This window comes from Salmo salar, chromosome 07 (assembly GCF_965601325.2).
Source record: "Salmo salar chromosome 07, fSalSal1, whole genome shotgun sequence".
NCBI lineage: Eukaryota > Metazoa > Chordata > Actinopteri > Salmoniformes > Salmonidae > Salmo > Salmo salar.
This window is the reverse complement of record NC_138297.1, coordinates 47,218,507-47,243,010: the sequence shown is the minus strand read 5'-3', so window position 1 is coordinate 47,243,010 and position 24,504 is coordinate 47,218,507. Positions and strand designations below refer to the sequence as shown.

Here is a 24,504-nt window from a genome sequence, read left to right as displayed (position 1 = left end):
GACTGGCGTAATGTCCCCACAACGATAGTAAAACTAAGAAAACACGTGTGTGCACACTCCTCCATTAACTAAGTTTGTTTTAATGAGATCAACTCCAGCTGAGATGAGAAGAGAACCAGGTCATACCCGTGCAACACACACACACACACACACACACACACACACACACACACACACACACACACACACACACACCTTAAACCTGACATCAAAGCGTTCGCCCTGCCAGGTACATGGTGGGTGTTAGGGCATGTGGGGGGCGAAGGGTGGGGGAGACTTATCTTTTATCCCCTAACACACACACACACACACACACACACACACACACACACACACACACACACACACACACACACAGTGTTTCATTGGTAGATCAGTGGTTGACTGGTGAGGGGAGGGGGGACTGTGCTGCTATATGAGTTTTCTATGCATTGGCCTGGGGTGTATTTGAGAGCTGATGTGATTCCTCACTCTTCATGACAGAGAGGCATGTCTGTTCTACACTATATATTTGTATCTGATCGTTCTTTGACGTTGCGCCGTACTGACTGGCACCTGTACGCCTGGAGGTAATTTGAGCCTATAGGCTTAGGCTGGACATGGTGAGTGTGTGTGCACTTGGGAGGGGTGTGTGTGCACTTGGGAGGGGGTGTATGTGCACTTGGGAGGGGGTGTATGTGCACTTGGGAGGGGGTGTATGTGCACTTGGGAGGGGGTGTATGTGCACTTGGGAGGGGGTGTATGTGCACTTGGGAGGGGGTGTATGTGCACTTGGGAGGGGGTGTATGTGCACTTGGGAGGGGGTGTATGTGCACTTGGGAGGGGTGTGTGTGCACTTGGGAGGGGAGGAGGGGGGTGGTGAACTGCAGTCACAGATCCAGACAGTCATTGCTTGAACGATTCCAGGGATTCCTGCAATGTACGCTCATGCCATCAGGAATGACACAGGGATTTGAAGGATGACTGAGATGTTTATCTAGGCAGACAGATGGTGTCTCAAGCGGATGCAGTGGAGCTAATGATCTCAGAGGGAGTGAAAGAGAAAGGTACAGTACATGACCAAAAGTATGTGGACACCTGCTCGTCGAACATCTCATTCCAAAATCCTGGGCGTTAATATGGAGTTGGTCCCCCCCCCTGTTTTGCTGCTGTTACAGCCTCCACTCTTCTGGCAAGGCTTAACACTTGATGTTGTAACATTGCTGCAGGGACTTGCTTCCGTTCAGCCACGAGCATTAGTGAGGTTGGGCACTGATGTTGGGCGATTAGGCCTGGCTCGCAGTTGCTTCAGCACCTCGGCGGTCCCGTTCCGTGAGATTGTGTGGCCTACCACTTCACGGCTGAGCCGTTGTTGCTTCACAATAACAGCACTTCACGGCTGACCGGGGTATCTCTTGCAGGGCAGAAATGTGATGAACTGACTTGTTGGAAAGGTGGCATCCTATGACTGAGCCACGTTGAAAGTCACGGAGCTCTTCAGTACGGGCAATTCTACTGCCAATGTTTGTCTATGGAGTTTGCATGGCTGTGTGCTTGATTTTATACACCTGTCAGCAACCGGTATGACTCAAATAGCCTAATCCACTAACTTGAAGGCGTGTCTATATAGTTTTGTATATATAGTGTAGATGGCTGGAGAGATGAATAGCTAGATAATCTTGGTCCTCTTCTTGTCTGTCTGTCTCTGTCTGTCTGTCCCGCCTGTCTGTCTCTGTCTGTCTCTGTCTGTCTGTCTCTGTCTGTCTGTCCCGCCTGTCTGTCCCGCCTGTCTGTCCCGCCTGTCTGTACCGTCTGTCTGTACCGTCTGTCTGTCTGTGTGTCTGTGTGTCTGTCTGATGTGAGGTTAGTGCTGTGTTAGGATGTTTCCATGATGTAGGAGATAACTGTATCCCGTGTGTGTGTGTGAGAGACACACGCACGCCGCACCCTTCACTGCTAGCTGGCAGTGTGTTATCGCTGTGTCCAGTACGGGATGGTGTGAGGGGGTTAGAAGCGGGGGGTCCCACTCTCGAGGGGAGTCACCGCGGCAACACAATGGGCAGGGAAACTGGCCTGAGGCAGAGAGAACAAGGTGTTTCCTATGACCTGGCTTACTGCTGTGTCAGTATGCGCGTACACACACATAAACACACACACTGATACCCAAACCATACACTGATATACACACCATACATACACACATGCACACACACACACACTGTATTCTACATGCATTTATACATATTTACCATACACACAAATCATACACTAGCATATCCGCACAACACATAATTCATTGATAGACTTACACACATACAGTAGATCCTACACAGATTGATGCACACACAACACAGCCATACCATCGGACCAGGCTGGTATTTGTGTTGCTATGAAATGTGGCCAGTTCTCCCAGTCTGCTGGCCTTTTCACCTCCCATCACACTCAGCCAGCCAGCCTGCCTCGGCCAATCACTGCAGCCGCTGGACTAGATCTGTCACTGCAGCCCACCAATAACATCACAGGACACAACCACATGACGACCACTGCTGTTACTTAGGGTGTGGCCAGTCTGAGGACACTGATGGGGAGGTGTGTGTGTGTGTGTGTGTGTGTGTTTTTAAGTGTGTGTATGACTGCTATTCCTATATTTAGCTGGTACTGTGGATTTTGAAGTTGACCTCTGTGTTGCACTTCTCGTTATGTCATTTTAGCCACAGTAGATGGCCTTGACAAATTATGTGTGTGTCTGCTTCTGCATCTGTGTTGGTATGTATGTATAAGTGTGTGTGTATTAATGCATTTTGCTTACAATTAAGGAAAGCGGTATTCATGTTTGGATGTTAAATTCATGTTTAATTGGTGCTTTATTAAGGCCCTAGCTGAGTGCTGAGGGGAGGTGCAGTGACTGCAGTATTCCCCTCTACTCATCATAAATATTAGATTAAAAGGTGTAGTTTATTTATGAACAGTGCTATTTTAGCACACGCGTGTGTTCTCAGCCTCTCATGCATACTCTTGCAGCTTAAGGATTGGGCTTCTCACGGTCTGTGTGTCCATGTGTTGGTAGCATGTACAATACCAGTCCGTACTGGATTAATAACACAATCACAACAACACAACATACTTACTCCAGCCCAGCTGTACCAATCTCAACATAAGGAAGCTAACATGTCCCTATGTGAGCAACATTGGACTAGAAGTGACTAGCGAGACAATTACAAGTTACTTGTTTACGCCTGGCCACCTAAAACCTGTGTGTGTGTGTGTGTGTGTGTGGGGTCCAGTGCTGACCTTTGCTCTCTGTGCCCAGCCAACCCAGAGGACTGTGTGATGGAGAAGATGAAGAGGTTTAAGCGGCGTCTGTCCCTGACACTGCGCTCCAGCCACACCATAGACGAGTCTCTGTCTGAACTGGCCGAGCAGATGACCATCGAGGACGGCGGCAACAAGGACAACGGTCAGTAGCGTGTGTGAGTGTGAGAGAGAGCGAGTATTAGAGATTGTATTAGTAAACAGAGCGCGCACAAGCCAGCGCTTTGTGCCAGTCGCAGCGATAAGAGACTGATAATGTTACTATTCTGAAGTGACTCTTGACTAAACGCCAGTAGAGAAGGATACTGCCAGCCAGTGGACACACACTAGGGCCCTTTGGTCACCCCTGAGGATACAGTTGAAATGTTTGATGTAGCTGGCAGCCAGCAGTATCCTTTCTTGCCATCTGAAGTGATTTAATTTGATGGCTAATGAGAGTTTAAAGAGAGGGTGTGCCAATGGCCAGAGGGAGACAGAGAGAACAGGGTGAGAGACATGGAGAGGGAGAAAGAGGGGAAATTGACACACAGGGAGAGCGAGCAGCAGTGTGAATGATCGTGTCCTAGAGAGTAGCTCTTTATGTCCTTATGTAACAACAGAAGCAGCCTGGTGGGATGAAACACATACTGTGGAAAAAAACACCGCATGGGGACGGAAGGTAATGCTTCTACACTGTTTGTGGAAAAGACATCACACAGAAAAGGAAACCACTCACACATAAACAAACAGACATTTTGGGCTGTTGAAGTATGAAGCTAAAATCCTCTGGCCTACATTAGGTTACATAAGTGCTCTTTTTCTACTGTTATTATATAAAACAAGGAAGCACTCTGTTTACTGAATTCTGCTCAACAGAAGACTGAACAGTATATGAACTACTTGTTTTATAATGACTGATTGATTCATTGGTAGATTGCGTGATGAATCGGATAGATGGGCCGATTGATTGACATATTGACTAATTGATTGACATATTGTTTCTCCTGGCAGAGCCAATCGTGCGTAATGGGCGACCGCCCTCCTCCCACAGCATGCACTCGTTCCTGCACCAGTACACCGGCTCCTTCAAGAAGCCCCCCCTCCGCAGGCCACACAGTGTCATCGGAGGAAGCCTGGGTTCCTTCATGACCTTCCCCAGCAACGGCAGCCGCCTCGGTGAGTTACACAGAGAGAGAAACAAACAGACTCGGAGATGCACAAGCACGTATACGCTAACGGCACACATGCTCGCACGCGCACACACACACACACGTCACACACTCATTCAAACATGCAGGCATATTTACTAATGACACACCCACAAGCAGCACCGCTATAAGCAGCCTGTTCTCCTTCATGGCCATGCCACCCAGCTGCCAAGGTGAGTTGCCGTGGAGACGGGCATGCTCGTGCCTGTGCACCAGGAAGTGACTGAGAAAGAGCAGATGGCGACAGAGGACAAACAGGAAGTGAGTCATAGCCCCTGAGAGTTCTGTCCTGACACGGTCACGGTGTGACTTTTCATCACACACAACACCACACTCGTCTATCTCCGTCTCTATCTCCAACCTTCCTCGCAATTAAGTGTGTTTTGTACGACTCGACCTTTCTCATTCTACGCTGTGTGTTTGTGCGGGTGTATATTTGCGTCTAAAAGTTTGATGTTTGTGTGCGTATGTGATTTCATTCATTTGTGTGTGTCTGAGGACAAACGTCTTCCCTGCATGTTCTCTGAGCCATCACCATGACGATAGCTGTTCCTTGCTGTTCTCTGGTCTCCAGGGTGAGCCAACTATTATGGTCTGCGGTCTAGTCGATAAGTTTTCACGAAGAGCTTCTCCTCAGACTGAACTCTGTCCCAGTTAGAGTTAAATGGGTTTGGGGATTTTTTTTGGGGGGGAGAGAACCAGGCAAGTCTATCTGGGACAAGATGGAACTAGATTAAAACACACTGTCACACTATGTTAAATGCCTGGTTAGCGCAAACAACAGAGTGGGAGAGAGCGAGGGAGAAATAGGGCCAAGGAGAGGAAAGCGAGTGGAGTTGGAAAGAAAGGAGGGTTATTTGGTAGGCAGAGCAGAAGATAGACGGCTAGAGAGAGAAGCAGAAAGGAGAGGGGGGGGGGAATGACAGTAGTGTGCTGGATGATATGATGACAGGCTGCTGGGTTGGAGGTGTTGACACTGATGACAGAGAGAATATGTGCCAGCACACACACACACACACACACACACACACACACACACACACACACACACACACACACTGTGTGTTCATTAGTCCACCCCCCCACTACGCACCATGTTCTACACCAGAGGCATTAGTTTTATGACCCTGGAGGAAGCAGTGTTGGTTAGTGCTTCATCTTTGGCCTGTGGGGTGAGAGGGGGAAGGGGTGAGAGAAATGGAGAGGGACTGCAGGATGATGAAAGAAAGGAACTTGAGAGAGAGAAGGAGAGGTTGTAGGGTTGGGACCAGGCCATAAACTAACTGTTGACAGAATGAGAGAAAGCGCTTCTTCTCTCTGTAATGTCTCTAACTTATTCTCTCCTATTCTTACTAGAACAGCAGACTACTGACTCAGTTTGACACAAGCTATAGCAAGTCCCTGCCATGTTTATCTCATCACGAGTGTCATTTGCCAGGCAAAATGTTGAAATTGAGCAAGTTCTGCTTCTAAACTCTTAACTCTTCCTCCCTCTTTCTCCTCTTCCTCTCCTCCTCCAAAGACATCGTCCATGAGAACCTGAAGATGGGCTCAGACGGGGAGAGTGACCAGGCGTCTGGGACGTCGTCAGACGAGGTGCAGTCGCCCACCGGAGTGTGTCTGAGGAACAGGGTGCAACGACGCATCTCCATGGAGGTACACAAACACAACTGTCAGGGTGGAAAGCATGAGCTGGTTCAGGCCACGAACAGTTAGACTGACTGACTGACTAATGGAATGTTGTCATGCGACAGTAATCTGTGGCACGCTTGGCCTCTGACTGCTGACGTTCCAGACGATCCCCTGCCACATAGCTGGTCAACAATCCTGAGAGGAACCTCGGACAGGGAGTGGGATGGAGACGGAGAGAGAGACTGCACCACTTAGCTCAGCGAGAACCTGGGATTTAAAGAGGGACTGCCTTTTAAAAAGCAATTATTCCCTTTTGAAAATCTACTGATGTGGCATCAGTATGAATCAAACAGTTGTTCTAGTGTCAACATTTACTACAAAGTGTAAAGAGGATCATTTTGGTCATAAAGGCAGTCTCATCCGTGCGTCACAACGGTAAATGAAGGTTGAGGTTTTTAATTTGACCGTGTCCGTTTGCCCACTAACATGGGGTGAACTGCTGCGGTGATTGCTCTCCATCCAATATGATAAACAGTGACGGACCTGCCCAGCAGCTCCGACTTTGTTTACATAAGACAATGCATCACATATTTTTTTTTGTACTTGAAAAATACAGCACCCAACACGTTGGTTATATGTAAAATGACCTAACTAAAACGTCCTCGGCAACAACTTGAATTGTATTTCATTACAGATTTCTTGAGTTATCTTGGATTCATTCTGGGGATTTTGAGGAAGTGAAATTCTAGTGTCTAGTGTCTCATGAGGGACAAACACCTTCAATACTGAAATCCTGTTTTTTTATTTTTTGTAAGCAACAGAAAAACACACCAATCGGCGAGTGTTCAGTCACTCTTTAAGACTGGGGATGTTTTTCCTTTCGTCTCTGTGACTCGTTTTTGCTTTTTTCCTGTATGTGTAAGCTGTGTTCTTTTTGCTCTTTTTTTTATGTGAGTGAATGCTGTGAAGTATGACCTGACTTCCTGGTGTCCCATGGACTAGAACTTATTCTATGTATAATAGATTTAGTGCTTGTCTCACTGGTTCTGTTTACTGAGTTATAGAATCACTGGTAGGAATGTTGTTTCCTCAGCCTGGTGACATTCTGCCACCTGGTGGTCAGTCTGGAGAAATGTAAGCAGTACTTGACTACCTATATATCAGTATTATGTTATTGCGCACACAGGGATTGACCTATTTCTCCTTGATGCCAAGTGTTTATCATATTAGTCTGAGCGGAGACACGAGGTGCTTGGCCTTTAGATGGGAATCATCAGACATCTGAATAATCTCTCACTCACTCACTCACTCACTCACTCACTCACTCACTCACTCACTCACTCACTCACTCACTCACTCACTCACTCACTCACATCATCTCGGTTACTACATCTAACCAGATTCACACAAACGCACTCATGTGGGTGCATATCATTCTGCCCATTTGTTCCCGTTGATGGGGTTCGTAGGCTGTAACAATACACTGATTCATATCACTATCTATAGAGAGAACACGATGCTCTCTTCATCTGCTTCTATGGGCGAGAGATGGCAGGCGGTATACAAGTGTGTTACGTGATATCCATGGTGGGTGTGTGTGTGTGTGAAGATGCTTGTTTGCTTATCTATGTTGTTTTTGTGTTCTTCAATAGCGATTGTTTTCATGTATGGATCATTTTTTCTAGAAGCGCCTCTGTTCTTCTGTCTCTCTTTCTGGGGTGAGTGGGAGGAGAGAGTCATTTCTAGGACCTAGTGTGTGGGTGTAATCGTGGAGATGGCTACACGTCTCACACAGACAGACGCAGTGTTCGATAGGACTCATGATATATGTGATGTGTATGATACGTCTCTAACCCGTGTGTGTGTGTGTAGGACCTGAACAAGCGTCTGTCTCTGCCTGCTGACATCCGTATCCCTGACGGTTACCTGGAGAAGCTGCAGCTGAGCAGCCCTACCTTCGACCAGCCCCTCAGCCGACTCTCACGCAGGGCCTCCCTGGTACGCGTGCGTGCGTGTGTGCGTGTGTGTGTGTGAGATTGAAGGAATATAACATTATTGCCCGACAGTGTTCAGGTACCGCCCTCCTTTCTGGTTGTCTCCATAGCAACAGGCATGAGGTTGAATTGGACTGTCTCTGTATGTAATCTTGTGCAGTGAATGAAGGTATCCTGTACGAACGTCATTCAACACAGGAAAAAAAGACCTAAACAACATGGAAGATGATCTCTTTATTTCTGTTTTTCAGTCGGAGATTGGTTTTGGGAAGCTGGAGAGCTACATCAAACTGGACAAACTGGGAGAGGTCAGGGAACACACACAAACACTCCTATAAACTCAGAAAACATGTTTTTCACAAGAGGTTCCTGAAAGTGATTTAGTTTTGACTCCGGTCATAACCAGTTAGTTTTTTCTATAGGGGACCTATGCTACAGTATTTAAGGGGCGCAGTAAGCTGACTGACAACCTGGTGGCGCTAAAGGAGATCAGGCTGGAGCACGAAGAGGGAGCACCCTGCACCGCCATCAGAGAAGGTGAGTCTATACCTCTGTGCCTTTCTTCCTCTATCACTTAATCACCTCTCCTCTCCCTCATCCTCCCGTTACTGATTTCAATGCTACATTGTCTTTTATTTTTGTATCACTCTTTCTCATTCACTATTGTTCCTCCTCTTTGTCACTATATTACCCCTTCTCGTTCTCTCCCTCATCCCTCTCTTTCCTTCCCTCTCTCCAGTGTCGTTACTGAAGGACCTGAAACATGCCAACATCGTGACCTTACATGACATCGTCCACACAGACAAGAGCCTGACGCTGGTCTTCGAGTACCTGGTGAGAATCACTTACTACTTGACTCTGCTCACACTGCATGCTGGTCATTGTAGTCAAAAATCTGCCCTAATTATCTGAGGAGTTTCTAGTCCTAAGTAGGCTGTTGTACATGTACTTCCTGTCTTGTCTGACTGACTGCTGACCTCACTTCCTGTGCAGGATAAAGACCTGAAGCAGTACATGGACGACTGTGGGAACATCATGAGCATGCACAACGTCAAGGTGAGTATGACCAAGACTAATGACCTAGCACTCACTGTACTGTAAGTCACTTTAGATAAAAGCCCTTGCATAATAGTGGTTAACATTGCATGTGTTTGTGCGGTTCTAGATCTTCTTGTTCCAGATTTTGCGGGGGTTGGCATACTGCCACAAGCGGAAGGTTCTCCACAGAGACCTAAAGCCCCAGAACCTGCTCATTAATGAGAGAGGGGAACTGAAACTGGCTGACTTTGGTCTGGCGCGGGCTAAGTCTGTCCCCACTAAAACGTACTCCAACGAGGTGGTGACTCTGTGGTACCGGCCACCTGACGTCCTGCTAGGCTCCTCCGAGTACTCCACACAAATTGACATGTGGTAAGAACACTACATCCTAACAAGCTACGCCAAGGGTAAGCAAATCCTACCCTGGAGGTGCGGAGTACTGCTGGTTTTCTCTTCTACCCGATAATTAATTGCACCCACCTGGTGTCCCAGGTCTAAATCAGTCCCTTATTCGAGGGGAAGAATAAAATAAATAAAAAAGCAATGGAACTGGCTTCGAGGTCCAGATTTGAGGCCCTTCCACCCTAGGAACTACGACCACTTCATTCAATGAATTGTACACACATAAACTTTTAGTAAGAGCTATGCATCCTAACCCCTTCATCCTACTCCCTAGCCTCTATTTTTGATGTGTGCGTGATTTCTCTCTCTCTGTGTTTAGGGGTGTGGGGTGTATATTTTATGAGATGGCTGCAGGTCGGCCCCTGTTTCCTGGCTCCACCGTAGAGGACGAGCTCCACCTCATATTCAGACTGCTGGGTGAGGACAGAATACAGCCTGATTTGGATGTTACAGCCTATCTAACCCACTGACCTAGCGCCACCTAGTGTCTGCTACAGGGACAAACACACAACCACAGAACTCTCTAAATAAGCAGGAGAGTCCTCAGGCATGCTGCTGACGATGGGGACATTATTTGAGCGTTAGCTAAACGTTGATAGTGTTATCTAAAGACTGTCCTCGCTCTTATTTCTTCAGGCACGCCATCAGAGGACAGCTGGCCAGGGATCTCTGGCGTCGACGAGTTCAAATCCTACAACTTCCCCAAATACAAACCTCAGCCCTTCATTAACCATGCACCCAGGTAGCGTGTGCGTGCGCACGTCCATGAGTGTGTTTGAGAGCGCACGTTTCTGTGTGGGTGTGTGACTGCGTATCCGTGAGTGTGTTTAGTCAGTGCAGGAGGCAGGAAATCCTGTGGAACTTTAGTGAAGCAACTGTTCACTTCCTTCCTCTGAAGTTCCCATCAGTCACCACCGACTGACAGTAAACCCTGTGATTCTCGCTCTCCTTTTCAGGTTGGACACAGAAGGCATTGAGCTGGTGTTATCGTTTCTGAAAGTGAGTTTCTCTGTCCACATTTTCCGCACACTGTGTAACCTACGCAGTTATACTCTGAACCACTGGCATGCAGTACTGATAAAATAACAACAGGGGGTACGGTAGTCACTTCTGCCTTACTCGTTCTGTTTTGTTGTTGCTGTACTGTCTGTGTGTTAACTGTTGGTCTCCCTCCTCTTCCAGTACGAGTCCAAGAAGCGGATCTCAGCAGATGAAGCTATGAAGCAGGCCTACTTTAAGAGCCTGGGGCCACGGGTCCACACACTGCATGAGAGTGAGTCTCTAAACCTGGGGATGGTCTAGTCCTCTGAATGGCCTGGAGATACTCACACATAATTACAAATCTCTCTCTGCTCTCCATCTCTCTCTCGCTCAGGTGTATCAATATTCACTCTGAAGGATATCCAACTGCAAAGAGACCCTGGCTATCGGAACTCGTCAAACCTAGAGTCAGGTGTGTATAAAACAAACACACACACACACACACACACACACACACACACACACACACACACACACACACACACACCTCTTCTTACCTGGAGCTTTATAACTGTTATGACATACATGGAACACTCCCTCTCTCTCTCTCTCTCTCTCTCTCTCTCGCTCTCTCTCTCTCTCTCGCTCTCTCTCCCTCTTTCTCTTTTATCCACTCCATCTCTCCAGGCAACAGCAAGAACAGAAGACAGAGCATGCTCTTCTAGACTTTCTGCTCCTGGGTGGAGCTCTTTCCTGTTGCTATAGTAACGGACTCTCGCTTGAGATGAGACTGAACGGGACAGAGCCCACTCCCCCCTCTCGCATGAGCCCCTCACCCCTGGACAGACCCCCCCCCCCCCCCCCCCCCCCCCCACCCCCATAGAGCGATTGAGTCTGGAGTTGATTGGGGAGGGAGAGATGAACTACGTTTATTTATTTGAAGATATGGAAAGGGGGGTGGGGGGGTATATTTTGCTGCTATACTACTACTGTCTGTATTTAACACGCAGTTTGTGTATATGATGATGTGAACTCAGACACCATGCACAGCCGATCAGTCGCTAAGGTTACTATTGTTATTGTAAATTATGAATTATGGCTATTATGATTCCACTGATGATCTCGATGTTGTTTATCATAGCTGTTACCTTTGCTGTTTTGCATGTCGTCGTGTTCAGAGAAAGAATGCCTTTTTAGCATTTTTTTCTCAAGTACTTTCTCAAGCTTCCTCTGATGGTGGTGTTTGACTGAAATGAGACCAGACCAGTCCAAACTGGGAGAGAGAGACTGGACTGGGAGTGTCTGGTCCTCAACTGGAAATCTTTCCTCTGAACCGAATCAATTCCCAGCCTCCCTCTCATTCTCCTTGACCTAGAACATTCCAGAACATTTCAGGGGCCAGACGGGGCTTTAGAAAGGGGTTGAGATGGGGTCCAGTCATTTGGAGAGCACAATGACCCTCAGAGCCTCTTAGCCAACGAATGGGACCACAGCAGAAGGTGGAGTTTGACTCCCCAGGACATTCCCGGTCTCCCTCTCCGGTTGTCGTGGCAACAGGGAAGCGATGATTAAGGAAACACAGGAGCGCCGCAGGAAGTGATGTGACCTCCCACAGGAACTCATCAGTCCCCCCTCCTTCTCCGTTTCCCCTAGATGGTCTTGACCCCCAGGATGGTCTTAAGTTCTTGTATGCAAGATCTTCATTTTCTCTTTTTGCCTTTTGGAGGTCTACAATACTGGTTGTTTTTGTGCGTCATCAAAGCAGTTTCTAGTTTTTTGAATGGCTGTCTACTCTGTAGCTGGCCATGGGAGTGGGGTTGAACCATGATTTCAGGGCACTACTAGGATGACCGGTGTTTAAAATGGCTGACATGATTTGACAGTATTAAGAGATTTTTGTTTTCTATGTTTGACCTCTGGTCTTTGACCTCTCCTTGTGAATACAGTGTCAGTGTGGCATGTCAAGGGGCAGAAACTTCGCCTCTCAAAGGAGAAAAAAATATTTGTTTCACAGTCTGCATTGGACCTCAAGTTTTTCTTTTTTCCAGCGTTTGTACACATTTCAAATTGAAATTTTAAATAGACTTAACAAGCCGCTGTGTGTGTTTTCAGCTGACAGTGATGTATATTAATATTGTAATACTGTACTTTTTCAAGTTTAAAAATGATCTGAGCTTACCTGAGGGGGTGTGTGTGTGTGTGTGTGTGTGTGTGTGTGCCAGACATATGGAACTCCTGCTGTGGTGTAAACTCAACTTCTCTGGAACACTGACAGTTGGTGGTCCTGGAATTATTTATTTCTCATAACCATCACAGTAAAATGAGTCTGTTTGATAAATACACTTGTCCTTGTCTTTTATTGTGCTTTTCTTGAATAGCATTCAATGCTTCATGTTTATTTAAAACCATGTGTAAGACATTTTTACTTGACTCTCGGACCGCAAAAAAATAGCAAATCATTGAGAATACATTTGTATCAATTCCTTTATATAAAAAATAAAATAACCAAAAGCTGTTACAAATAAGCTTTTGTTCAATATTGAACTGGAATTTCGTCTATAAAAAAAGTTTTAAAGCTTGAAAATAAATCATTTACATAACACTTACATTTGAGAAGGCACAGCCGGTACAAGGTAATAATGCATAAAGTGTAATACAATACAAAACCATAGATAAACACTTAGCCAGAACAATACAACCAGGTTCACAGCCTCAAATGAACATATCAACCACTATACAATGATACAAACATTTATAACCACGCCCTGTCTCTTTTATAAAGCGTTATAACCATACGCCAGGCATTTGATAAAGGGCTGACAAGGTACAATGCATGGGACAGCATTCTGATAGACAGCACTCTGGCATTGTGAAGTGGATAAATATGGGATAGAAAATGTTTTCAAGATGGATAAGATCCAAACTAAACATAAGAAAGTTTACAAAAAATCTGTTTCAACTAAGCTAAAGAAAATGTATCTTCAAGTCAATGATATTGACGCAGTTAAAGGCTGATCCAGTAGGTTTGCAGCAGTGTCCTGATTTTTACTGGCTTAACCTGATTTGGCCTCGAGTCCTGCTGTGTCGGGGTCCAGGATTTGAAATGGCGTGGACTGGGCATATTTGTTCTGGTCGGGCCTGATTTAAGCCTGTTTTGGTCCAATTGGTAGTAGAGTCCAGTAGGGTATGGTACTGTCCTCCAGGAGGATCAGGACTTGTGTGGGTTGTGGGTGAGCAGTAGGGGGGAGGAGGTGTCCAGGCTGGACAGGGGGACTGGGATGGGCCCATTCAGGAGGGTGGGGAACTACAGACAGGCAGAGACAGACAGACAGATGGACAAAGGACAAGACTGCTGAGATCCACTGTCAGATAGGAAATGCCACACATTAATAATAATAATGCCCCCCATATTATACTGAGGTAAAGTACATTCATCTATATCCCTATTCTAGTGTTATACATGTGTACTACTCCTACAAATGCTAACTTTATTTTTAAAGAACTCCAGCCCAAACTCTGGGTAACTCTGGAGAGGCTGACTGGGTTTAAGAATTCCCTAAAATGGTGGCCGAGGTATTTTAACGCCCATCCCTCCTGACGATGGGAGGAGAGGCACTTCCTGTTGTGAGACGGCTGATGGGAGTGGGTGGAGCTCCTGACCACCCCCCCCCCCTCCTCCCGAGCAGGAAGCTGCCCCCCACTCCTCGTCTACACCAGAAAGGAAACATCTGTAGCTTATTTTGAAACCCATGCACACAGTGAATCACACACATACACACACTTAAGTATAATCACAGCGAACCACACACAGAACTAAATAGCGGCAGTGTCATGTGACTGTTGTTGGGGGAAATCTTCTGTCTTAGCAAAGATTGCGAAATTCAGGGAACTTTCAAAATAAAATCTGGTTTTCCAAAGTCCTGGATGGAGGATTGGGGATTTACTGCTTATTCCCTCCTGGATCTGGGACCCTCCAACCGGGATTTCGGGAAACAAGGGATTTTATTGAACGTTCCCGGAATTTTGCAACCCTAGTTGTAGCTCAAACTTTAACTCAGACTGTCAGAATTCACTATCCCTCCTCTGTTTACCAGCTAGAGTTGAGCCCTTTCCCTCTCAGCTCAGTACGAACAAGCATAAATACTATACTGTCCTCCCCCTTTCTGTCACCCATCCCACAACTTTCCCCTCTGTCCCTCCCTCTCTCCTCAACTCCCTTCCATCAGTCTTCACTCCAGGTGGTGTCACTCTCCTTCTTTCATTTCTCCTCTCTCTTTATTATCTTTTTTTTGTATGTGTGTGTGTGTGTGTGTGTGTGTGTGTGTGTGTGTGTGTGTGTGTGTGTCTTACCTGGAACAGGGGTCCATGGCCCTGCAGGCGACCGGGGCTCAGGGGTCCTACGGGACTCAGGCTGCTCCAGAAATGGATACTGGACAGCAGGGGACTGGGGGTGAGGATGAGACCTGAGGGAGTCTAAAGGGGGAGAACAAAGAGTTTATGGAGAACGTGAGAGAGATTTCGATCAATGTTCTGTTGGTGTTTTTCTTGGTGATCTGTAAAATGAGCTTGCTGAGTTTGAACACACAACACTCCCTGTGGTTATTCAGTCCTGCTGTGCTGCCACTGTTTGTTTTAGTAAAACAGCAGAACCAGGAGGGGAGAGAGAGCTTCATACCCTGCTCTGGGGGGACAGAGGGGGGAGAGTGAGTTCAAGGCTGACTTTGGGAACTCTCTTGAGGTCACAGAACTTGGAAAACTAGGTTCCAGCTGAGAAGTTACATATGACATCAATTTCTCTCCATCTTGCCTCCCTATCGCTCTCTCTTCCTGACTTAATGTATCTGCTTATGGGGGGGGGTTGTGTTTATGTGGGTAAGGAATGATGTATGCTATTTTAATGTGTTGTTTTGTAGTGGCCCAATAAAGACGAGTTTTAGGTAGAGAGAATCTATCTCTATCCGTTGTATTACAACAGCCCTTACCTCACGCCGGCAATTCAAGAGCTTTAGAAACATATGGCTTCACTTAGACCTCCCCACCCTCCCTTCTCTCCTCCTCCCCTCCCTTCTTTTCACTCTCTCTTCAGCTTACCTCTCTCACTCCCTCTCTCCTCCTTACTAGTCTCACTCCCCACCCACTCCCTCTTTTCCGCTTACCTCTTTCACTAGTTCCCTCATTTCCTCTCTCCGTCTCTCCTCAATAACTCTTTCTTACCTCCCTCCCTCCCTCTACTCTCCTCTCCCTACACTGCCTGTTTCAGGGTAAGGACAGACAGTTCCAGAGAGACTCAGGGATAAGTCAAGATAAGTCATGTATTTTCCCCAAATGTCATTACACACATAAATCAGCACGCGCACACAGAGGGTGAGGGTGGAGCGAGTGTATGCGTTTGTGTTCAGGGCTAACCTGGGAAAAGATTGTGAGTGAGGGTGGTGCTGACCTGTGCAGTGAAGAAGGCTGGTGTTAGGGACCCTGAGGGCAGTGCAGGACTGTTGAGGGCGATAGAGCCGATGTCATTGGCTGTCAGGAGCAGGGAGGGTGGGGATATCTCCAGGCCTTTAGGCTTCCTGGTTTTTGGCGGGACGCTATTGGCTAAGCCCCTCTTCTCTGGCATGGGTGTGGCCTGGCCACGATCTCTGTGACCAGATGATAGGTTAAGGGGTTGAGCGCTCTGCTCTGATTCGTCAGTCTCAGGGGCGGGGCTCCGTGCCCTCCAGAGTGTGTGTGTGGGGCTGTGTGATGGGGAGGAGGAGCAGGACGAGGAGTGGGCTAGCCTTGGGGAAGGTTTGGATGAATAGTAGCCTTCATTGGAGGAAGGGAGCGGGGATGAAGGCAGAGACACCACCGGCAGTGCAACGCCCTTATGGCTGCGGTTCTGAACAAAGCGAATCACCGTGCCACTGTCGTCATGGTGATCATGTCGAGGCTCCACCTTGATTGACCGGAGTAAATCAGGGGGGCGGAGGAGGTCCTGGGGATGCTGGAGGGAGCTGACGGTAAAGGAGGAGTAGAGGCCTGAGTGGAGGTACTCGTTCCTCCCTGGGGGGCCACCCCTCACCCCCTCCTCATCCCCCTCCCCCTCTGACAGGGCCCCACCAGCCTCATCACACACCCGCACCCCCATCTCCACCGCCGCGGGGTCCATCTTCAGGATCTCCGGGAAGGACACAAATTTGTACACAAACTTCTGGCCAATCACCTTCTTGATGATGTTCTGGAGGAGGAAGAGGGAAGGAGGAGTTCAACCATCATATGTTATGTTATACAGTAATAACAGTGTAATGTTAACATGCATGCCATGATGTTATATGGTGGTTTGACCTGTAGAATTGGTACAGACATGTTCATGCTGTGTAGAGATATTTGGTATTTATTAGGATCCCCATTAGCCTCTGCAAATGCATCAGCTACTCTTCCTGGGGTCCACATGACATAATACATAGTACAGAACATTATTAGTCAAGGACTGAAATACATAGCCTACATATCAGTATATACACACAATATCTAGGTCTAAAACATAATACAGTGCAAATCACAATACAATATATATATATATATATATATAAAGTGGCTGTGTCTTGTCACAGTCCCCTTTGTGCAGGTGTTATTTATCTGTTTTTTTTTACGTGTTTATTGCTAGTTTGAGTTACCTGTGGTGGCAGAGAGTTCCATGTAGTCATGGCTCTATTTAATACTGTGCGTTTCCCAGCCTCTGTTCTGGACCTGGGGACTGTGAAGAGACCTCTGGTTGCATGTCTTGTTGTACTGAACTGGCTGCTTGAACAGACAGTTCAGTACCTTCAACATATCAATAACTTGCATAAAGACCAATAGTAATGCAGTCAATCTCTCAACTTTCCATCCGTGTACATCTAAGTGTGAATACATGCTGCCTTGTTCTGGACCAACTGCAATTGACCTATGTCCTTCTTTGCTGCTCATGACCACACAGCTGGGCAGTAGTCCAGGTGCGACAAGACTACGGCCTGTAGGACACGTCTGGTCGACTGAGAAGACAGAGCAACGCCCTATCATGGACATATCTCTTCCCATTTTAGCAACCATTGAGTCTATATGTTTTGACCATGACGCTTGCTATCTAGGGTTACACACAGCTGTTTAGTCCCTTCAACTTACTCAATAGCCACATTACTCAATAATAGAACTAAATGAGGTTGAGCAAGTGATTTGTCCCAAAATATGAAGCTTTTCGTTTTTGAGATATTTAGCAACAGCCTATTGCTAGTTACCCTTTCTAAAACTGACTGGTGCTCAATGTTAAGTGTTTCAGTTATTTATTTGACTGCTGTAGCCGACGTCTATGCTGTTGAATCGTCAGCGTACATAGACACACAGGCTTTAGTCAAGGTCAGTGGAAGGTCATTTGTAAAAATAGAAAACAATAATGGCCTTAGCTGGCTGCCCTGTGGTATACCCCACTCAACTGAATTTGCATGAGAGAGGCTTCCATTAACAAAACCCTCTGTGTTCTATTAGATAGGTAACTCTCAAACCATAAGGCAGAGGATGCAAATAACACCTATGTTTTTTCAGCAATAGGTTATGATTAATGACATAAAGCTGCACTGAAGTCTAACAAAACAGCTCTCCCAATCTTCTTACTATCAATTACTTTAAGCCAACCATCAGTCATTTGTGTCAATGCCAAGCATGTTGAGTGTCCATCAGTATAAGCATGCTGAAAGTCTGTTGTTAATTGGTTTTCTGTAAAATAACTTTATATTTGATCAAATGTTTTTCCAAATGTTTGCTAAGCACTTGTAACAAGCTGATTGGCCAGCTGTTTGAACCATTAAAGGGTGCCCTGCTATTCTTGGGTATCGGAATGACCTTTGCCCTCCTCAATGTCTGAGGGCACACACTGTCTTCTAGGCTTAAATTGAAGATGTGGCAAATGAGTCACAATGTATTCCGCTACCAACCTCAGCAATTTACCATCCAGGTTGTCTCTACCGGTTGGTTTGTCCTTATTTATAGATAGCAACCACTTTCCACCCTTCCATACCCCCTTTGTGGAACTCAAAACTACAGTTCTTGTCTTTCATTATTTGGTCCATTATGCATGAATAGGAAGACTCAGCATTTGTTGTTTGCATGTCATACCTAAGTTTGCTAATCTTGTCAACAACAACAAATATTAAAAGTGGTTGGCAATATCAAAGGGTTTTGTGATGAACAAGCTATCTGCCTAAGCGAAGGATGAAGCCGAGTTTGCTGTTTTGCATCAAATTTCATTAAAGTACTCCTGAGCTTTTTACTATCATTCTTCATACAATTTATCTTAGTTCCATAGTATAGTTTCTTCATTTTGTTTTGTTACATGATTTCTCAATTCACTGTATGTTTGTGAAGGGTTTATACAATGTTGGTGTACCTGGTCATCCATACCAGCAGGTGTGTGTTTGGTGTTAGTGTAGTACCAATGTAATCTATGGGAGTTGTACCTGGTCATCCATACCAGCAGGTGTGTGTTTGGTGTTAGTGTAGTACCAATGTAATCTATGGGAGTTGTACCTTGTCATAGTAGTAACGCAGGGCGCGGCTCAGCTTGTCATAGTTCATGTTGGTCTTGTTCTTCCTCAGGCCCCACAGCTTGGCCACCTCTTCTGACTTGAGCAGTTTAAACTCCCCATCGTTGGACGTCCAGCAGATCAGGTGCTTGTGGCTCTGGTCCAATAACAGCTGCAGCAGGAACTGCCACAACGTGATGGCACTCTCCATGACTGGAGAGAGGGGGGAGAGAGGGGGGAGAGAGGTCATCATCGTCAGTTGCACTGCATGTAAATCGACAAAACACACACATTCTAACCCTCAAGTACAACAAGTACAAAAGCCTCCCCCATGTCCCGCCCCCAACCAAGAAGGTGTTTCCTGCACCATACAAATCCTACCCATAAAGACAGAAAACACACCAACAACATCATCACTACAGCAGACAGTGGAGTCATAGTATTATAATACTCCTGGCATCATGTGCCAGATCTGGTGCCAACCAATGTACTGTATATAAACATATGTATGCCTATGGGGCCAAGTGCCAGCCAGCGACATCATGCATCTCATTTTGCAATATGTTGAAGTGGGGAATAAAAGCCATTACTGCATATGTAATGAGACACACCAGTGGCTGTGTAAAACTTTCACTCACTGGAGAGCTTGGCTGGCTGCCTAAATGATAAGACGGGTCAACACAGCAGCTCTTTGTGAATGAGGGCTGCCTGGCAGCTTTAGTACATCAGACAAGTCAGAGAAGCTTGTCCACTCAAACTCTATGCCACTCCACTAACACGCATGCACACTTGGTCACTTGCACTCACTCACTCATACGCTGTGCTTTGTGACTGTGTGCTTCTTAGTAGTAATTATGTTTCATTATAGGTCAAAATAAAGAGTTCAAGTGTGTGTGCTTGTGTCAGAGTTCAGGGACTTGGTGCTGCCAACTATGGCCAGATGGGTGGAGCTAGGGATGTTTCCGCGGTGATAAAAGAGGATGTGGTCAGTCCCCCTCTGCGAAGACAGTCCACAGCCCAACGACACTATTTACCTTGACTTCACTGTCCGTCTCTCTCACACTCCACACAGACAACTTTCTGTGCACCTCTCTCCATCTCCCTCTAACTCTCTCACACACACACACACACACACACACACACACACACACACACACACACACACACACACACACACACACACACACACACACACACACACACACACACACACACACACACACACACACACGTATTTCCCAGAAACACAAGCTTGTCTGTTTGAAAATACCGAACAGAGTATCCTGCTTTCCCTCCTCCTCCATCCCCCTCTCCACCTCCATCAGTGGGAGAGAGACCATCCAGGAGAGGAAAAAGGTGACTACCCCCTCTGGCTCTGTTTCCTGAGGAGGTCTCCTGTGTGTGTGTGTGTATGTGTGTGTGTGTGTGTGTGTGTGTGTGTGTGTGTGTGTGTGTGTGTGTGTGTGTGTGTGTGTGTGTGTGTGTGTGATGGGAGACCATAAAGCTGTCTAAATGAGGACTTCCTCTCATTCTGCTACAGGGCGTCTTCCCGGGGAAAGACCAGTCCCAACTCAAAGGTAGGAATTCCTGTCACCGGGAACCATCGGAAACACAGGGACCTCACAGTTGGGACAAATGGACAGGTTTCCTCCTCGCCTCGCTCTGGTACGGCAACACACACCACCCATTTCCTATTCCACAACAACATATGGAGAATGCATTGCATACATGTATGTACTCTGGGTCTCCCCCAGGACATGCTGTGGCATGATGTATGATGGATTTAGTCTTTGATGTTCCTTAGTGACAAGGGTTAACTAGCCAAGCACAGAGAACGCAGCAGGATCTGTTCATTTGGGGATATCCTTAGCAATGGTAAGGAAACCTGCAACTCTGCATTGCCTGATAAACACTGGATTGGTGAAACTAAAAATACTGTTACCATAGATTTACATATGTTTTATTGCAGCATTGAATATGTCCATGTTATTTATTTGTACTGTATGGGATGGTAGGCCCACAGCCCAGTGTCCCTCCTCCTGGACAGGTAAGTACACACACACACACACACACACACACACACACACACACACACACACTACATGTAGCTTCTGGTAGGGATTATTTACTTTGTTGATGGGGAGTTTCTAGTATCTTATAACAGTGTTATGACACAGAGACAGAAATCATTCAGCTGGTCCTCTGGACAGGCTTCTCCAGTATCTAACAACGATACTACGCGCTCCTGTCGCTAGCACGTACTGTTCAACCACCAGTGATATCATAAGACATCATAGGCTATATAATGCCTCTGGTCGCTGTATCGTACCAAACGCCGCATATAGACGCTCTGAAGTCTCAAAAAAGTATGGGTTATCACGGGTGGGCTGCCGGGCTCGGGTCTGTGTAGAATCATATATGTTTCGGGTAGCCTGGAATACTCAAACGGCTCTTTGTTTGCCCTATGACTCATTTTCAAGATGTTGTCTGCTGCCAGTTTCAATCCGGAAGGGCATGGCAATTAGTCTGTAGAGTCCAGACAAACCAGAAAGTCTACTATAGTTTTTAAAGGGCCATGAGCGCATTTTCACACCAACAGCTACTTTGAGTTGTCAAATGCATCACAATAAACAAGAAATTGCGCGAGAAAAGCAGACTAGAGCACCGTGACAGACCCGAGCGATTTGAGTTTGACATCCAATGTGTGAATAACGGAGTAGCCCAATATTAGCAAACATCAAAACGAAAATAAATATAACTTTTTTATAGCGTACTTTTATGAATAGAAGGAAACACATACTTTTTACACAAATGTATACATGTGTGCCAAGATAGCGTAACAAATCGGGGATATACTACCAGCATCTATCGACTGTCGTCCCCTAAATTTCAAGTTCATTGTGATGACCGAGTTATATCATATTTCCAAACTATATTTTCTAGTACAGAGTTTACTTCTAAGTCATCATCACTCAAACTCAGTGACTATCCTGGTTTAATAAAGTGAATATGAATATCATAGAGAAGCATGCCTCCACATACCCTGGTGTTAGACGTCTACTTTCCTTCCGTATATGTTTTTAAAGAGAATTCCGTATAATGCGCTGGTTTTCCATGTTGATGCCGTCTGGGCTGCGGCGCTCGAGACTGTAAGAGGATCCGGAGGTTTTTTTCTCCTTCTTCAGAGCAGGAAGTCGGAGCGCGCAGACATAGAGCCGGCTCACTTCCTCTCGCGCATTATTCCCCAGGCTCTATGCCGTCTGTGTAAACACGCTTTTCCTCCTCTCTGCGACCGCTTGCGCGCGCGCGCACACACACAGTAATATTGTAATTCTGACTACTTGCGGGCCCAACTGACGTCACCTTCTTGGCAAGTACCTGGAGGCGTTCGTGTTCCTTCCTCCACACGCACATACAGTCTGAGTGCTCTCTCTCTCTCTCTGTGTGTGTGTGTGTGTGAAATCTCCTTGACATCTAATTATGGAAAGGCATTGGGCAAGCTGTTACATTCAATTTAAAAAAGTAGGCTATTCTTAAAATTCTCCATCAGCCGCACCACACACAGACAAACGTGTGTACACACTTTCATTCTCACAGGCTTCACTTGAGGTCAAAACGGGAGAAGAGGAGCTCTTTAATCTTTCCACATGTTTCAGTCCAAGATTCCATTCACAGCGCTTTTAAAGGCATTTTCCCCGAACTTCATGGTAAATGCTGGAGATGTCGGTTCAATCGGAAATTACCATTAAATGTCAAGCGCACTATACCGTGGATCTTACACGGATCGGATTGAATCCTGGCCTTAGTGGAATAAGGTGATGTGATTATGTTTGTGTGCATGAGTGTTGTTGTGTGTCAATGAGAATATGCAATAAGTAGGCTTATGTGTGTGTGTGTGTGTGTGTGTGTGTGTGTGTATCCACTTTTCCGGTTTGCTGCATGTGTTTCCTCTCACTGACAGGAAACTGTGCCTCACAAAACACATGCCGTCACGTAGGTCAATAGCCTACGCATGGCCGGCGTTATGGGCGGGCCTTAGGGGCCTGTAAGGCCCGCCCTACCGTAGTCTATCTGCTTGTACAAATACAATATTGAATATTAATAATAATTTATTTGACCGAGACGCGACCCGACAGAAAGTTGCATCAATCTCAGATAAAGCATCCGAGCAAGCGAAACAGCGCCCCCATGTCCCTGTCATATTATTTCTGTCCAGAAAGCAACAGAAACATTGGCTACATATATGCCTCCTGTCGACAAAGGCTTCGGTTGAAATTTGCATAATGTAGAGGAGAACTCAACTTGTTCTACCGCTCCTCTAGCAGGGTTCTCGCTGCTCACCTTCCCACAATCCCCTGCATATTTCTCTGTGTCCTCGTTGAAAATGATGAATGGGGGCTGGACTTCTGACGAATTCGTTGCTGGTGAAAACCTTCAGACCAGAGGGGCGCTGTTTCGCTCGCTCGGATGCTTTCTCTAGTGAGAGAATTTCAGCAGCGAGGAAGAGCCGAAGCCCGATGCGTTTGCATGGCCATAATATGCAGACCTCAGCTTGTAGCCTGCCTTCCCTCCTTTGGGACGATGACTCCCATTGTTAGGGCGGAGACGTGAGCATCTCAACATTATATACATATCTAGTTTCAGCCTCTTTTGAATTGGAAAGGAAAGTTGGCGGATGCACAGTGCACTGTTTGGATGCTGGCTTCCACTAAAGTAAATTTATGTTTTGCTTAAATCATTTCATTACTCTGTCTAAATAAAAGCATTAAAAAAACTTCACCAGAGAGCATGACTTAGCCACAAAGTGATTATTAGCTTATTATTTTATTTAAATACCTGTGCTATCCCTACGCCTATTTGGGAAGCCTGCAATTTGGGCAGCGCGCATGGCAACAGGCCTAGCTGATTGAGTTGCGGCTGTCAGTGAAAAGCATCTAAAATATGTGAGAAGATAATGTGTGTTGAGTATCATTTTAAATGTTGCAACAAGAAGAGGGTTGTGTTGTGAAGATATGGTATGTCTCTCTCCAGAATGCATGCACTCAGCTCTCCAGAATGCGCTCAGTTGTCTGCCGCAAATTCTTGCGAATTCATTGTTTCATTGTGTGAATTGTTTGACTTCAATTGTTAAATTTTTTAATCAATTTTCCCATTACATACAGTATGTCGTCACTAGGCCTGGTACATGTACCATTAATCCCCCATGATTTAGTTACATGAATGTATATTAATGCATGTATTAATTACAGTCATTCAGGTCTGGTGTGGCAGAGCCCCACCTGTTTTGCACCCCCCAAATACATATATATATTTTATTTTTTTGATTGCATGTTTTACATGTTATTTTGGCATTAATACGAGTCACATATCAGTTTGCAAACAATGTCAAACAATGTCAAACAATATATATATATATATATATAGAAGTTAATAAAGCCGCATACA

General features: G+C 46.1%; 2 protein-coding genes across 4 annotated transcripts in view; one reads left to right on the top strand and one right to left on the bottom strand.

The window, feature by feature from the left end:
* LOC106609285 (cyclin-dependent kinase 17) overlaps window positions 1–12,863 on the top strand; it is a 38,821-nt gene extending 25,958 nt beyond the window's left edge. For both annotated transcript variants that reach the window (XM_014207920.3, XM_014207919.3), the window contains 15 exons: window positions 3,290–3,436; window positions 4,282–4,446; window positions 6,001–6,134; window positions 7,983–8,108; window positions 8,356–8,412; window positions 8,527–8,641; window positions 8,844–8,938; window positions 9,098–9,160; window positions 9,270–9,514; window positions 9,864–9,961; window positions 10,181–10,286; window positions 10,501–10,543; window positions 10,727–10,817; window positions 10,920–10,997; window positions 11,213–12,863. In XM_014207920.3, coding sequence (XP_014063395.1) covers window positions 3,310–3,436; window positions 4,282–4,446; window positions 6,001–6,134; window positions 7,983–8,108; window positions 8,356–8,412; window positions 8,527–8,641; window positions 8,844–8,938; window positions 9,098–9,160; window positions 9,270–9,514; window positions 9,864–9,961; window positions 10,181–10,286; window positions 10,501–10,543; window positions 10,727–10,817; window positions 10,920–10,997; window positions 11,213–11,250 — 1,581 coding nt within the window. In that variant the 5' untranslated portion in view covers window positions 3,290–3,309 and the 3' untranslated portion in view covers window positions 11,251–12,863. The remainder of the gene's footprint in view (window positions 1–3,289; window positions 3,437–4,281; window positions 4,447–6,000; window positions 6,135–7,982; window positions 8,109–8,355; window positions 8,413–8,526; window positions 8,642–8,843; window positions 8,939–9,097; window positions 9,161–9,269; window positions 9,515–9,863; window positions 9,962–10,180; window positions 10,287–10,500; window positions 10,544–10,726; window positions 10,818–10,919; window positions 10,998–11,212) is intronic.
* Window positions 12,864–22,553, bottom strand: LOC106609286 (ETS domain-containing protein Elk-3). Of its 2 annotated transcripts, none has more exons than XM_014207921.3 (5): window positions 22,102–22,553; window positions 19,064–19,272; window positions 15,966–16,739; window positions 14,876–14,998; window positions 12,864–13,829 (listed from the first exon to the last, which is right to left on the bottom strand). In XM_014207921.3, exons 2-5 carry the CDS (start codon window positions 19,268–19,270, stop codon window positions 13,734–13,736), a joined length of 1,200 nt encoding a protein of 399 aa, XP_014063396.3. In that variant the 5' UTR covers window positions 19,271–19,272; window positions 22,102–22,553; the 3' UTR covers window positions 12,864–13,733. The 2 variants fall into 2 exon arrangements, with proteins under 2 accessions (XP_014063396.3, XP_045577976.2); XM_045722020.2 differs by lacking the exon at window positions 22,102–22,553 and adding an exon at window positions 17,179–17,258.
* Between the last annotated feature and the right edge of the window lie 1,951 nt (window positions 22,554–24,504).